Source organism: Lactuca sativa, chromosome 5 (assembly GCF_002870075.4).
Source record: "Lactuca sativa cultivar Salinas chromosome 5, Lsat_Salinas_v11, whole genome shotgun sequence".
Lineage (NCBI taxonomy): Eukaryota > Viridiplantae > Streptophyta > Magnoliopsida > Asterales > Asteraceae > Lactuca > Lactuca sativa.
The window spans coordinates 81,962,156-81,976,345 of NC_056627.2; the positions used below are offsets into that span (position 1 = coordinate 81,962,156).

Sequence of the window (14,190 nt, forward strand, 5' to 3'; positions counted from 1 at the left end):
AATTAATTCCGACTCTTTTAACTCAATCCACATACGCCGCTCCTCACTCTTCGACGCCACCCTGCTTAATTGATCAGTCAGGTTAGAATTGGTGACTCGAGTGTGAGTTAAGCTACTATCTAAATGAGAAATTCTTGTGTTAACGTTTTTTAGTTCTTTCTCATATGAGGATGATGGTACTTTAGATGAAATAAAAACAGATTGTACCTTCTTTATCAGTTCATCAAGCTCATTGAACTGTTGGATGAGTGGTTTGGCCGTAAAGCACATATCTTCCTGCACCTTCGGTCCATTGCTTCCTCCATCGGTATTGTATCCCCTCATCTGAGATGCGCTTGACACTATGAAGCATTTTCCACCACTGCTTTCCTCCTTAGCCATATAAGCCTTTCCATGAGTAGGCTTCCTCACTTCTTCGTCTTCTGAGTCAGTAGACCAAACTTCGGTGCTACCGAACTCATCGTCATTAACCGAACCCTGCACAATAAGAGCATTAATAGAAGGGTTAGCGGTAGACTTCTTCTTTCTCAACTCATCAAATCTCTTCTGCAACACGGCTTCCTCATCCTTTCCATCGTCCTTTTCAGCCATCTTTTTAAGAACACAGTCCTTAGCATAGTGGTTCTTGCCACCACAGTAAAAACAGCTTACTCCGGAATCGCCATCTGCCTTCGGTTCCTTCTTGGACTCCTCAGCCTTCGGTTCACTGTTCGCCTTTTCAGAGCTGTAACTCCCCTGCCAGTTTCAGTTTTTGTTGTTGGGGAATCTCTTCTTTATTAACCTCTTAGGATTGGATACCATCATGGCATAATCCTCAGTTGAGAGGTCATATTCTTCCAAGTTGAGCTCTTCATCCTCCATCACGGCTTTACTTTTAGATAGGAGGGCCAACGAACCAAGACTGGAGACAACATTCTTCTCTTGAACCACAATCTTCTCTTGGGATTTTAGAATACCCACCAGTTTCGCCAGAGAATATGATTTAAACTGTTCATGGGCTTTGACTGTGGAAACAACTGCTCTCCATTCAGATCGCAGTCCGTTCAAGAAAGTAACCTTTTGTTCGATGAGCTTCCTTTCAATGTCGTGTTTGATCATCTTGCTGAGAAGATGATTGAAGCGATCAAACGTTTGGGTCACTGTTTCTTCGGCCCCTTGCCTGAATTCTCCAAACTCAGATAGAAGCAAGGTTTGGATGGAGTGTTCAAGATCTTCGTCTGTTGAATACAGTTCGATCTTCGTCTGAATTCCAGGAGAAAACAGTTAGTACCTCAAAAGCAAAGGCTTTATAGGGTTAGGCATGCACCAGCAAGACAGGGACTAAGATTATAAGTGATGTGAATGAGACATAGTAATTAAAGGAATTTTTGTTACCATTGTTCCATGCATAGTGGTTGGGGTAGAGTGTTTTTCCATCACTGTTAACACGGAAGGGTCCAAGTTCTTCCATGGCTCCATATCCAAACAACAAGCATCCTAGCCCAGTAGAATACCTTCATTAATAGTGGTTCGATCTTACTCTAAATTTTGGTGCATTTGGATGATGATCTTTAGAATCTCCATTATGATTCATGAATATTCTAATTAATTTGGTATTGTAGAATGTAGATTGGTATCTGCATTATTAAAGTTCATAGGACTTACTACTGACTCACTTTTCTTTTTTTAATCATTAGCCTTATGCAGCTCTCAAAGCTAGAGAATATCTTGATAAGCCTGCAATACATGAGACAATGGTGAAGGTATGTAGATTATATATTATATTTCCTACACAAATATAGACAATTGTATGCTGATGTCATTATGCAGGTTAGTGCTTATCTGCTTGGAGAATACAGCCATCTTTTGGCCAGACGACCTGGGTGTAGCCCAAAGGACATTTTTGTCATTATACATGAGAAGCTTCCTACTGTATCGTGAGTATTTCTATTTCTATACATCTATGTTTTCTTTTGTGATCATCATCTATTTTTTTTTTGTTTCTACAGGACTCCAACAATATCCATTCTTCTCTCAACATACGCAAAGATTTTGATGCACTCTCAACCACCAGATCCCGAATTACAAAACCAGATCTGGGCAATATTCAGCAAGTGAGTTTATAATAAATACTGAGATACAACAAAGAGCTGTACAGCTATTCATTTTCAATAGCACACTTGCAAAAAATTTAAACTTTTAAAACCCATCTTAGAAGGACTAAAGGTTAGAAAGGAGAAGTAATGAAGCTATGAGTTGAGAAAAGAGTAATCACAGCAAGGTCTCTAAAACAGACCTGCTGTTCAAAACGGATTTACTCCAAAATCTAAAACAGAAACATAGCTTTAACTAAATTTTATAGAAAACTATGATTGTTCAGGATTCCAGAACTATAAAGAACTCCTTCTAACTCCAAAGGATGAATTAAATATGAATTTTACAAAAAGGTGTATCACTTCTATCTCCAACAAGACAGTCAAGTGAGGTTGGCCAATTCTACCCAACTTGTGAGTAGAATTCGTCCAAACCAAAATTCAGAGAAGTAAAGGACATACAAATGAAAGTCTCAGAGTTGGAATTGAATGAAAAGCATTTCTCAAGCTCCGGATATAAAATTCACATTGTGGACAATCACAACACTAGTAAAAGCTGGTGACTGCCCACTGATCTGGAGTCTGGATCAATTCTAACCAATTTATAATTGGAAATAACACCCCATCTGCTCCAGATCTTAAATTCATAATATCAGGAACATATAGAAACTTGGAATCACTCTGGATCCTTTTCCAAGCCTTATAAATGATGAAAACAAAATGACATATCAGAACAGACCCGGATCAGACCTAACAGCAAACATTCCATTCTTGCACATAGATAACGTCCTTACCAGTGAAGTTGGGCTGCTTAAGAAAGTTAGCCAACTCAATTTGTGAACTTTGGGAACTGGTTTGGGGTCCGTTTGAGTTCTATAGCTCAAGGTATGATTTTTACAATATGACTATAGATCTGATGGAAAACAGAATCATAGCCACCCGTTTTGGATTTTTCTTATAGATTGCTTTTTAATGTTAATCAAAATACAACTGTTTCAAGGAACTCAAAACCTCATCAAAAACAAAGATCAAACACATATTGGTCAATGGGTTCACTTTCAGATAGAAGTATGGCTGATTTAATAAAAATCCCAGAGCACAACAACAACAATCAAATTCAAAACAATGAGGATCATAGACTTTGTGCTGAAGCATCAAGAAATGAAATTGAAGTTTTGAAAAGTAATGTTTCAAGGTTGGGAACGCAAGTGGAAATGTCAGATTTGGAGTTGGAGTCTCTTCGTAAGCAAATACTTAAAGAGAATAAACGAGGACAAGATATGTTGAAGAAAGTAACTGAACTTCAGGAGGAGAAAGAAGCACTTGAAGAGGAAAGGAAAAAAGATATTGCTACAATGAAGGAGTTTTATGGTGAACTAGACATATGTATGAGTAGAAAGAAACAGACATCAGTTACTTCATTGTTGTATGTAATGAAAAAGAAAACAAAGGGCATAAATGTAAATTAACTTAGGAGCAGTAAGAAGCTTTAAGTTTAAGATAAGGTTAAGCTTTAAGGTTAAGCTTGCATAAAGAGACACTAACGTGCTTCTTTTTTACTTAATAGAGTTAATGGGTAAAACACTTAATCTACACAACTTTATGGGGCTGTTTCTTTTTCATGTTTGTACCGTTAACATTAGGTTACTCCTCTTCAATTCAGTTGGTTTCTTATAGGAAAAAAGAATGGTATTAATTTGTTTGTTTAGTTTTAATAGCAGAAAGTGAAAGATGGAAGAGTTTGGGAGGTTGAAAAGGGATTATTTGATAAAGATTCCCCTGAACAAAATTCATGGCAGGCATTTCCTGAGGAGAATCCCACAAAAAACTCCAAATCTATTAGAATAAGATTATAAGAAACAATGGGCACCAGAACAAGCAAGCAGCTGAAGGCCGCACCACCAGATGGGGTTTTGGAGAAGAAAGCTTCACAACGGTTCCTGCCTCTGCTAGTTCTCACTCTCAGGTAAACACAACACCTAATATCCCTATCATCACCACTAATTCCGGGCGTTCTAGTTATGGGGAGGAGTTCAAAAACAAAGAAAGTAATTCAGCTTCACGACCTGCTGGATGGGCTGGTTTCTAGTATTATTATTATATAAAATCATGTGTTAAAAAGATACTTGTCTCATGATCATGTGTTAAAAAATTCAGTTTTTTTTAGAAGAATGTTTGCCATAATGGAACCAAAACCTCTGGGAAAAAGCAGTCTTTTTAAGCTTTATGAACAATAACAGAGCTGATTTGGAAAAGGGGGACAATGAAAAAAAAGACAAACTTACCCATGAACTGACTTTTTGTTAGGCTTTGAAAGTTCTGAACAAATTGACCCAAGCACTTTAATGTCTGATAGAGGAATAGAAAGTGAAAAGTGAGTGTACAATCACATAAATGGAAAGTTTGACTTATAAGTTAAAATTTATAAAATAGAGTTGACCTGTGGTGAGGAAACATTAGCATTAATTTTTTATCATTTTTATCTTAGTAAGCTTATTTACACTTTAATGAATAGATTGAAAATGAATTTGTTACTTTCTTTCATAATGATCAAAAACTACCTCAATAGATATGGAATTAAATTACCTTGCAATAGAGGAAGCTGACATATGCCTTCTTTCATATTCATTAGCTAGGCAGGTAAAAAACTGCAAAAGAGTAAATTTCTAGTGAGGGCCATAAATTCACAGTCATGTGTACGTCAGGTGATGTTATAAGGTCTGACTTAGGTGAGATGGCTCTTTCAAGCATTTCGTCAAACAGTTGGAGTGCATAGCTCCTCCCCTTTCTTTTTTGATCTATTTATTGGAATTATCACCACTTTAAGAGCATACAACTCCATTCTTCTTTTCAAAACATATAATTCAGCAAATAAGTTAACATATAAGGGTAGGAATACGAACTTAAGACTAAAACTGAAAACAAAATGACAAACCCCATCTCTCTTTGTAATCTTGAATTGGCTCAATAGCTAGAAAAAAAAAAGAATTAAAATTGATCAAAAACTACCTCAATAGCTTATTTACATCACATATAAGAGACTATATAACGTTAGTTTAAATAGTTGGTTCTTGATTTTAAGAAGTTATTTTTGTAACCTAGTTGTATATATTAATAATTGGATACCTGTTACATGTGGTTGATAGATAGCTTCCCAAACAGCAGCTAGTTCTAAGCCAATAGCTATAAGCTGAAACGTGAAATAAAGTTGTTTACAGAGATGAGAAGTAGATACAGGAAAAAATCAGAGGCATAAAGTAGAAATTGACAATACTAGATGAAATCGCACATTTAGGGAAAAATCATAATCCTTTTTCTTGATTGAGAAGATGAAGTCGAGATATGAATGAGAAATTGCATGCCCCCTTATTTGTTGAATGACTGAAGAAATAGGGCAGGGTAGAAGCGTCCTTTTCATACCTTAGTGCAATCAAACCTTGGGCTTGTAAACCTGAGGAGTCTTAGTAAATGTATTAGGGTGGGGAAGAGGTGGAACGGTGAGCCTGAGGAGTTGATATCTAATCTTATGTACCAATGGTGATATATGTCATTCTTCTATGACGAGTATGAGAGATATTATTTGATAGGTGTGTAGTCGCCGATGTTCTAGCCTGAGGAGTCACAACACCATTACTATTTCAAATGTGTTATGTTTGATTAGGGTTTGCACATAGAAGGAAGTGAAAGTCGATCGGAGAGGAAGGGGTTTGCAGAGAGAAAGAAGGGAGAGAATGAAGTCGATTTTGGAGGGTAGAGAGCAGAGAGGAAGAGGAAGCGGGTGTTCAAAATTTTGGGGGATTTAGTTTCCCCCCTTACCTATCAAGGAGGCGCGTTTATTAAAATTATAAAGTGACATTTGTAGAGGACGCTCTTTTTATTATAGGTGCCCTCCGTGTTTTTAATATTTTTACACCAGACACTAATTTAAGGGCACTCAGTAATGCGCGACCTAAATCCTTAAAATTTTTGAAGAGATGACACTTTTTTAATGTCGCTCTCTAATGCGTAACATAAATCAAAGAGCGTCGTGTTTTGCGCGTCGTAAAAGGCCTTTTTTCTTGTAGTGTGTATCGATTACACAGCCTCCTGCTCTGATACCAATTGATGAGATTAAAAAACTTTTAATCTATGAAGATCGATTAGATCTTGAACAAGTATAAGTATAAGAAACAGCAAGAACGCAATAATAATAGCAAACCAGAAAACAATATTAAGAACAAAACAGCTTGAATCAATCGTGTTGAATGATTAAATAAAATCCTTAGAAGAGCTCAATTAAGAACATCAACTGTAAAGGATTAGAAGATTACAAGAAAGCAATATCGTAGAACTCTGGAATGTCAAAACTGAAATCTTGAATCTTAACCTAATATGCATGCAAGCATTAACTTATATACAATACATAAAAGGCTCTCGGTTGGACAGGCCCAAACCGGAGAATACAAGGGTAATCTACGAGTCCAAAAGACGCAACATAAAATAGAACTTCAGCCCAACAGAATGTTATGCAAAACGATCCAATCATGAGGGTTGAGGTTCGGTAGATCTGCTAAGGATATAAGATGTTCGGTTCTTGCAGACCCTCTGATCACCCTGAACCGAACGTTGATGAATCTCCCTTCGGTATACGGCTTCAAAACCCGAACATTAACGATCTTCTGAGCGCTCCATGTTTGGTACTGTGGTTGAGCAGCCTTCAGATAGAATTCGATTAGCTCCCTATCAACCTCAGGATTAGGATGAGGGACTTCAAAAATGTTGGAGAAGGCGTGGAAGATAAATGCCTTTCGAGTCAAGGGCATATCGAACTGCGAATCGACATAATTATAGTAGTCGAAGGAGATCACCGATTCGAGCCATAGGATGCTAGGAGTATCTATGGCCTCCTTTATCATTCTCTCCCGAGTCCAAGCAGGGAAAAGAGTCTTCCTGCTCTCGAGGAGATCGTGGGCTTCTTTCTTCTTGCGTTCGGCTTCTTCAGCTTCTCACGCCACACGAACATTATCATTTTCAACATTGCGACTGTTTTTGCGTTTAAGCAAGTCAGCAATGGTTTCTTTATCATCTTCATCTTCTTCCTCAGCTATTGTCCTTCCTTTATCCTTCACACCCGAACCCGAAGTTTGATCAGTCGGAGGTGGTTCGGTTGTGAGAGCATCTTTTGAGGAAGGAGGTGGTTTCGATCCGGACTTCACTTCTCCCCCTTGTTTCAGATTGGACACGAAACTAGGTAGCCCTTCAATTTTGCTGAGAAGGTCCAGGGCAGGATCAAGTTTTTCAGCAAGGGTTCGCCTCACCGAATGATTGAGAATCGGATCGTGTGCTTCCAGGATGTTGGATAGTGCAGAGTGTACATCCGAAACACATGTTTTGATAACCTCCCGTTCGGATCGAAGAGCTTCAATCTGTTGCTGATAGTTTGAAAGCTGAGTGCTCTTGACCTTGAAGGCGGTGCTTTTACTTGCCAGAACGTCCATTAACGAGTTTTCGGCAGCGAGATCCTCTTGAAGTTTAGCGAGGCGCTCGTCAATGGAGGCACGAAGGGCCGAGTTGTCATCGCTGATGGATTGGCGAAGGGTAGCGAACGACTGCAACTCTGTTGAGACGAACGTGGCCAATTGTTGAACGATTGGTTCCAACGTTGTCTTTGTAGCATCAGCGCTCTCCTGTAAGGACTTCAACAGGGAAGAGGCTTCAGAGAATAGTTTATCGACTTTTGCGGTCACAGCCTCACAAGCTTTTGTGGAGGCGTCAATGGCGGCAGTGGCTGAAGCGACGGAATCATGCTGAGCCCTGGAGAAGGCATCAACAATCTTCTGAAGAGTGGCTTCAGAGAGAGAGGACTGAGTGTTGGAGGAAGAAGCAAGAAGCAAGTCAACCTTCTCGTTTAGCTCCTTAAGATGTTTCTTTGTTACTGGAGCATCGTCCTCGTTGTTGCTTTGAACTTAAAACGGACTAAAGTAGACCGAATCGAAGGTCATATTTTCCCCTCCAAGGAAAGGATTATCTCCATCAGAGGCGTGATCTAGAGATGTTGGGGGTGGGGAAGCTGCGGGTGTGGTGGTTTGTGTACGTTCAGGTTGAGTGTTGGTGGGGGTAGTTTCGGGTGGTGGTTGAGTGTGGATTGGTTCGGTTGTATGCTGGTTTTCGGTTGTATGAGGAGGTTCGGTTACAGGTGGTGTTTCGGTTGCATCGGTATGAACCCTCGTATCAGATACGTTGGTTGTAACATTTGCAGTTGTTGTAGTGGTATCTGTGAAAATGGGTGGTGGTATAGGGAAAGAGGTTTTAGGAATGGTGGTAGTGGGGTTTATGGTGGGAATGGAAGTAGGGATTGTTTGAGTAGGAGAGGGAATGGGTGAGACATGAATTTCCATGTCTGGGGTAGGTGATCGGGGTGGGGTGTTGCCTCTTGGAGGGGTTTCGCCTCTTTGAGAGCCGTCCGAACCCGAACTCTCGCCTTCTGAGTCACTCGAAGAGGAAGCGATGACAAGCTTTCGCTTCGGTTGACTCTTCCGTCTCTTCGGCTGCGGGGATTGTGCAGGTTTGGTTGGTTTCCTCTTCTTGGGAGAAGGACCTTTAGCAGCTTTGGTCACTTGCTTCCCTTTATCCGCCTTTTTGCCCCTATTAACAGGCTTGTCAGCATCGTGGATGGACTTGAGCATTTCCTGTGTGAGTGCCCTCGGTCCAGTCGCCTTGAACTCCTTAATTGTCCGGATGAGCCTGCTGTCAGATGGAACATCGCCGTACATTGTCTCCGGAATGGAACCAATGAAAGAAAACTTGGATGCATCTGAGACGATAATCTTCGTGGTATGAAAAGAACCGATCGAAGACATCGATGCACCGGCAGCAGTGGGAACATCAAATTTATCCATCACCCATTTAGTGATGAGAGTCCAGAATCGGGCATACGACACCTCAGAATGTCGTGATGAGGAAGAGAGGCTCTGGATGAGTTGCTGCCAGAGAACAGACCCGTAGTCAAGATTGACACCGTTGTAGACACCATACATAATCGACAAGAACAGTCGACTAGAACCATCGGATCCCGAGCTCCGTTCAGATAAGCCCTTGAAGAGGACTGTAAACATGTCTTTCCACTGTGGCGGCAAGTAGGATTTTTTAAACTTCGTGACGGAGGTGAGCGCCTCCGTGTACCCCATATTATAAAACATGTTGTAAAGATGCCCAATCGGAATCGTCTCCGGATTAAGTCTTGAAGGGTCAGCAGCAAACCCTAGCAATGTGCCAAATCGTTGTCTAGAAATGGAGGTCTTGTGATCAGAAACCTTGAAAAATACCCTATCGACTGCTTTATCGTAATGTGCAGTCGCATACACCTGCGATAGGAGCTCCATGGGCATAGACTCAACCCTAGAAAGTGCTGGAGCGATTTGTGAGTACTTTAGGAACTTGATGATCGGAGACATATAGGAATCGTACGCTAGAAGGTTTAGGTCAATCACCAAACACTGTTGAGGGCGAATGGGAAGGATGTGTGATGTGGCATGGACTGAGGATGATTCTGCCATTGTTGAAGGTAGGAAGAAGAAGATGAACAGGAAAGCTTTAGGAAATTTTTGCTCTCTTGGATATCCGGATGCAGTAAAGAGGTAAATGGGAGTGGAGACTGCCTTTTATAGTGGGTGAAAGGAGAGAGAAAAATCGTTTCAAATCTTCTATGGAAATACGAAAAGGTTTTCCTAAATGACAGATGCATGACAGTTAAGGCATGCGATGATCACGTAGGAGAGAGAGTGTCAGATTCCTAGGAACACACCGCCCAACAAGCGCCGTTTCAGAAGAAACCATTTCAAATCCACACGCGCCTTTAAGTGCCAGAGAGGAGCCGCTTGAAATTCGCACACGCGTCCATTATGTCAGTAAAAAATATGGGCGTTTCACATTCGCATGCGTCCCCTTTTTAACCGCCGTTTGAAATTTAATCCTTTGATCTCCTGCCTGAGTCAGCAACCCTTAATCTTATCTTTTAAATGGCATCTTTTGAATTAATTTCCCACGTGGATGATTTTTGACGATAACCCGATAATGAACCACCAAAGCAACAATACAGCCTGTAATTATTAGTACCAGAATTTTGGAAAATCAAAGATTTTTGTTCTAAGAGTGTAAAAAAAAGAAAAGAAATAAAGCAACTCTTTTTAGGAATAAATGTGATGTCAATAATGACACGAAACAAATGATCCCGGGCTCGAATCTCTTCCTTCAAGATCAAGAGAGACCTTAAAGTGTTTATGTGGATTCCCGTTGAATGACGATCAAACACTTATTGATAAATGTTGAAAGGCTTCTTTTAATTAGGCTACGTAAGGGTGGCTTTTGCTTTGATGCAACAATTCTAATCTTGAAATAAGAAAGAAAGTGATCAAAGTACTTGTGAGACCGGTGTAGTCTGTTGAACAAGTAGGTAGGAATTAATTTTAAATTGGCTTGGAAAATATAAAATCTCAAAAAAAAAAAAAACTGGATCCCAAGGGAAGAAATCTTATGGTGTTTAACAATTTCATAGGAATCACACAAAAAAAATTTGAGATTTCATTTAGATACATTCGTCAATTCTTTGATGAAAACTTGAGCAAATTTATTGTTCACCGTCAATTCAGATTTGGTGTTGAATTTTGGGTTTCACTCAGCTCGTAGTGGCACGAAACTGAGATCATAAACACAGTTGTTGTGTAACCATAAACCTCAGTTGTAATTTCTGAGAGTCTCAAGGGTTACGTTGATGAAACGAATGTAATGGAGAAATGTGATGGAGATGGTGTAAGAAATTAAAGTACCTCTGCTGCGAAAATAAGGACCAAGCAGAAAACTCTTATCTCCTGTGAGAAGAGAGTGAGGTAGCTCATGATTAGAATAAATGGGATAGCCTAATTGGGAAGACAAGGTTTGTTTATACCAAGTCATTAAGGCTATTATTTAGAATCTTATGAGGCTTAGGACACATACAACAGCATGCTTCTAGGGACACTTAAGTAATCCAACAAATATATCCCCATAAACGAACGAACACATAAATAAAATAAGAAAATATTTTCGAAGTTTTTGATGTATATAAAAAAAATTAAAAGAAAATAAAATAATAATAATAAAAAAAATAAGACTTAGAAAGAGTAAAAAAAACTTTGGAAAAATTTGGTAACAGAACCCGAACGTTCGGTTGGTTTCGGTTGAGAAAAGTTTTGGAAAACCGAACCCGAGCGTTCTGTTGGTTTCGGTTTTGGAAAATTTTGAAAAACCGAACCCGAGCGTTCGGTTGGTTTCGGTTTAAGAAAATTTTGAAAAACCGAACCCGAACCTTTGGTAGGTTTCGGTTTTGGAAAATTTTGAGAAACCGAACCCGCACCTTCGGTTGGTTTCGGTTTAAGAAAATTTTGAAAAACCGAACCCGAGCGTTCGGTTGGTTTCGGTTGAAGAAAATTTTGAAAAACCGAACCCGAACCTTCGGTAGGTTTCGGTTTTGGAAAATTTTGAGAAACCGAACCCGAACCTTCGGTTGGTTTCGGTTTAAGAAAATTTTGAAAAACCGAACCCGAACCTTCGATAGGTTTCGGTTTTGGAAAATTTTGAGAAAACCAAGGAATTTAGGCTTGCAATAAGAAAATACCTTTGACAATAAGAGAAACAACTTTGTACATGAAATATACAACCAAGAAATCTACCTTTGTGGTGATGAGCGAGTCAGATGATTTAACCGAACCTGAACGTTCGGTCAATTTCGCTTCTTACGTTTGAGGTTGAGAGGTAGTTTGAGGTACTGACTCTGATTCCATCATACCTAGACCTTGTAAAATTCTGTTGAATGATGCTTCAGGAAGAGCTTTGGTAAAGACGTCAGCCAGTTGATCAGTGGTTCTTATAAAGTGTACTTCAACATTTCCATCTTCCACATGATCTTTGATGAAGTGATACCTCAGTGCTATGTGTTTGGTTTTAGAGTGTTGCACTGGGTTATGACAGATCCTAATTGCACTTTCAGAGTCACAATATAGTGGGATCTTCTTCATATTGAGTCCATAGTCTCGAAGTTGACTCTGGATACAAATCACTTGAGAGGTGCAGGATGCAACGGCTATGTATTCAGCTTAGGCAGTAGACAACGACACGCACGTTTGTTTCTTTGATTACCAGCTAACCAACTTCCCGTCAAGGAATTGACAGCCGCCAGTAGTGCTTTTTCTGTCGAGTCCACATCCTCCAAGGTCTGCATCTGAGTAGGCTTGAACGAAGAAGCCTGAGTTGGAAGGATACCATAGACCTAAGGAGGCAGTTTGCTTAAGATATCGTAGAATGTTCTTCACTGCAAGCATGTGAGGTTCGCGTGGGTTTGCCTGAAATCTAGCACAGTAACACACAAAAAACATGATGTCAGGCCTGCTAGCAGTAAGATACATTAGTGAGCCTATCATTTGACGATAGAGCGTGATATCAACAGCCGGTTTGTCTAGAGATGAAGTTAGCTTGTTGCCGAATGCCATTGGGACTTTGACTTTGGAATCTCCCATCATACCAAACTTTGCTAGGAGAGCTTCGTGTAAGCTTCCTGATTGATAAAGATGTCTTCGGGTCCCTGTCTAATATTTAAGCCAAGGAAAAAGTTAATAGGACCCATTGAGCTCATTTCAAATTTAGTCTCCATCAGCTTTCTGAATTCAGCTGTTAGGCTGGGATTCGTTGAGCCAAAGCTGATATCATCGACATAAATTTGAACGACCATAAGGTGGTTACCATCCTTTTTGCGAAAGAAGGTTGGGTCAACCGAACCTTGTTTGAATTTAGACATCTTTAAGAATTTAGTTAGGGTTCCATACCAGGCTCTCGGAGCTTGTTTGAGTCCATACACAGCTTTATCCAGAATGTAGCAATGATTTGGATATTTTTCGTTCACGAACCCAGGAGGTTGCTCCACATACACTGCTTCTTCAAGTTCTCCATTAAGAAATGCACACTTGACGTCCATTTGAAAAACTTCAAAGTTTTTGTGGGCAGCATAAGCAAGAAATATTCTTACAGATTCCAGCCTAGCTACAGGAGCGAAAGTCTCTTCATAATCAATCCCTTCCTCCTGGCAATATCCTTTTACTACCAGACGAGCTTTGTTCCTTATAACGTTCCCTTCCTTGTCCATTTTATTCCTAAAGACCCATTTGAGACCAACAACCGAGGCATCTGGTGGAGTTGGAATGAGGCGCCAGACTTTGTTCCTTTCAAATTCGTTCAGTTCGTCTTGCATAGCTTGAACCCAATCGGAGTGATCGAGAGCAGTGTTAACTGTCTTCGGTTCAACTTTTGATACGAATGAGTTAAACATGCAAAATTCAACTTTGGAAAATAAGGATGTCTGTTTTGCCTTGAGTTGTGATCGGGTTAGAACCTTTTCAAAAACATCACCAACAACTTGAGAGATAGGATGATCTCTGGTCCATTTGGTAAGAGGAGGGTAGTTTGGATCAAAGGTGGGATCTAGTTCAGCATTGATCATTTCTTCTGGCTCGGATTGGCTTTCGTAGTTGAATGACATATCAGCTTGCTCCCCCTCGATAGATGAGCTTTCTGGAATGCTTTGAGAACCTTGAGGTTCAGAGGTTTCTTGTGGTGCTTGGTATTCAGGCGTTGATGCACCTTCGGATGGTGAAGCACTTTCGGTTGAAGAAGTACTTTCGGTTGGAGAAGCACTTTCGGGAGCAGTTTGAGAGCTTGGCTCCCCCTCCACATGTGAGGTCGGCTGAGTTGATGACGATTGATCCTCCCCCTCGACTGAAGCATCGTTTGATGGAGGTTCGTCAGAATTCGATCCTCCTTCGTTCATTCTCCTGGCAGCTTCTTTGACAATTTGCTTCATATGGTCTACCTTGTTGTCTGTTGCGCCTGCTTCTGAGAGAGTAGCTTTCTCTGGTTCGTCAAATAGCTCCATAAACTTCTCGAATAGATTACCGATCGAGACTGTGACTTGGCCAGTTTGAGGAAAGATTTCCCCAGCTGTGTCTTCTTTGGCCTGTAGCTTTTTGACATAGCTATCGTCAAAAGTCACGTAATAAGTCTCTTCGATTTTTCTCGAACGCTTGTTTAGAACTCTGTATGCTTTGGAAGTGAG

General features: G+C 40.2%; 1 protein-coding gene across 1 annotated transcript; it reads right to left on the minus strand.

Moving 5' to 3' along the window:
* Positions 1-1,326: 1,326 nt before the first annotated feature.
* LOC111876005 (uncharacterized) lies at positions 1,327-4,861 on the minus strand. Its single transcript, XM_052771615.1, has 4 exons — positions 4,659-4,861; positions 4,358-4,421; positions 1,656-1,716; positions 1,327-1,476 (listed from the first exon to the last, which is right to left on the minus strand). The coding sequence occupies exons 1-4, from the start codon at positions 4,699-4,701 to the stop codon at positions 1,327-1,329; spliced, it is 318 nt and encodes a 105-aa protein (XP_052627575.1). The 5' UTR covers positions 4,702-4,861.
* Between the last annotated feature and the right edge of the window lie 9,329 nt (positions 4,862-14,190).

Coding starts and splice junctions, on each gene's coding strand:
- LOC111876005 (XM_052771615.1), bottom strand. CDS start 4,701: ATGAATATGAAAGAAGGCATATGTCAGCTTCCTCTATTGCAAG. Junction 4,422..4,658: donor TCAGCTTCCTCTATTGCAAG/GTAATTTAATTC, acceptor TTCCTCTATCAG/ACATTAAAGTGCTTGGGTCA. Junction 1,477..1,655: donor TAATGATTAAAAAAAGAAAA/GTGAGTCAGTAG, acceptor CTACTGGGCTAG/GATGCTTGTTGTTTGGATAT.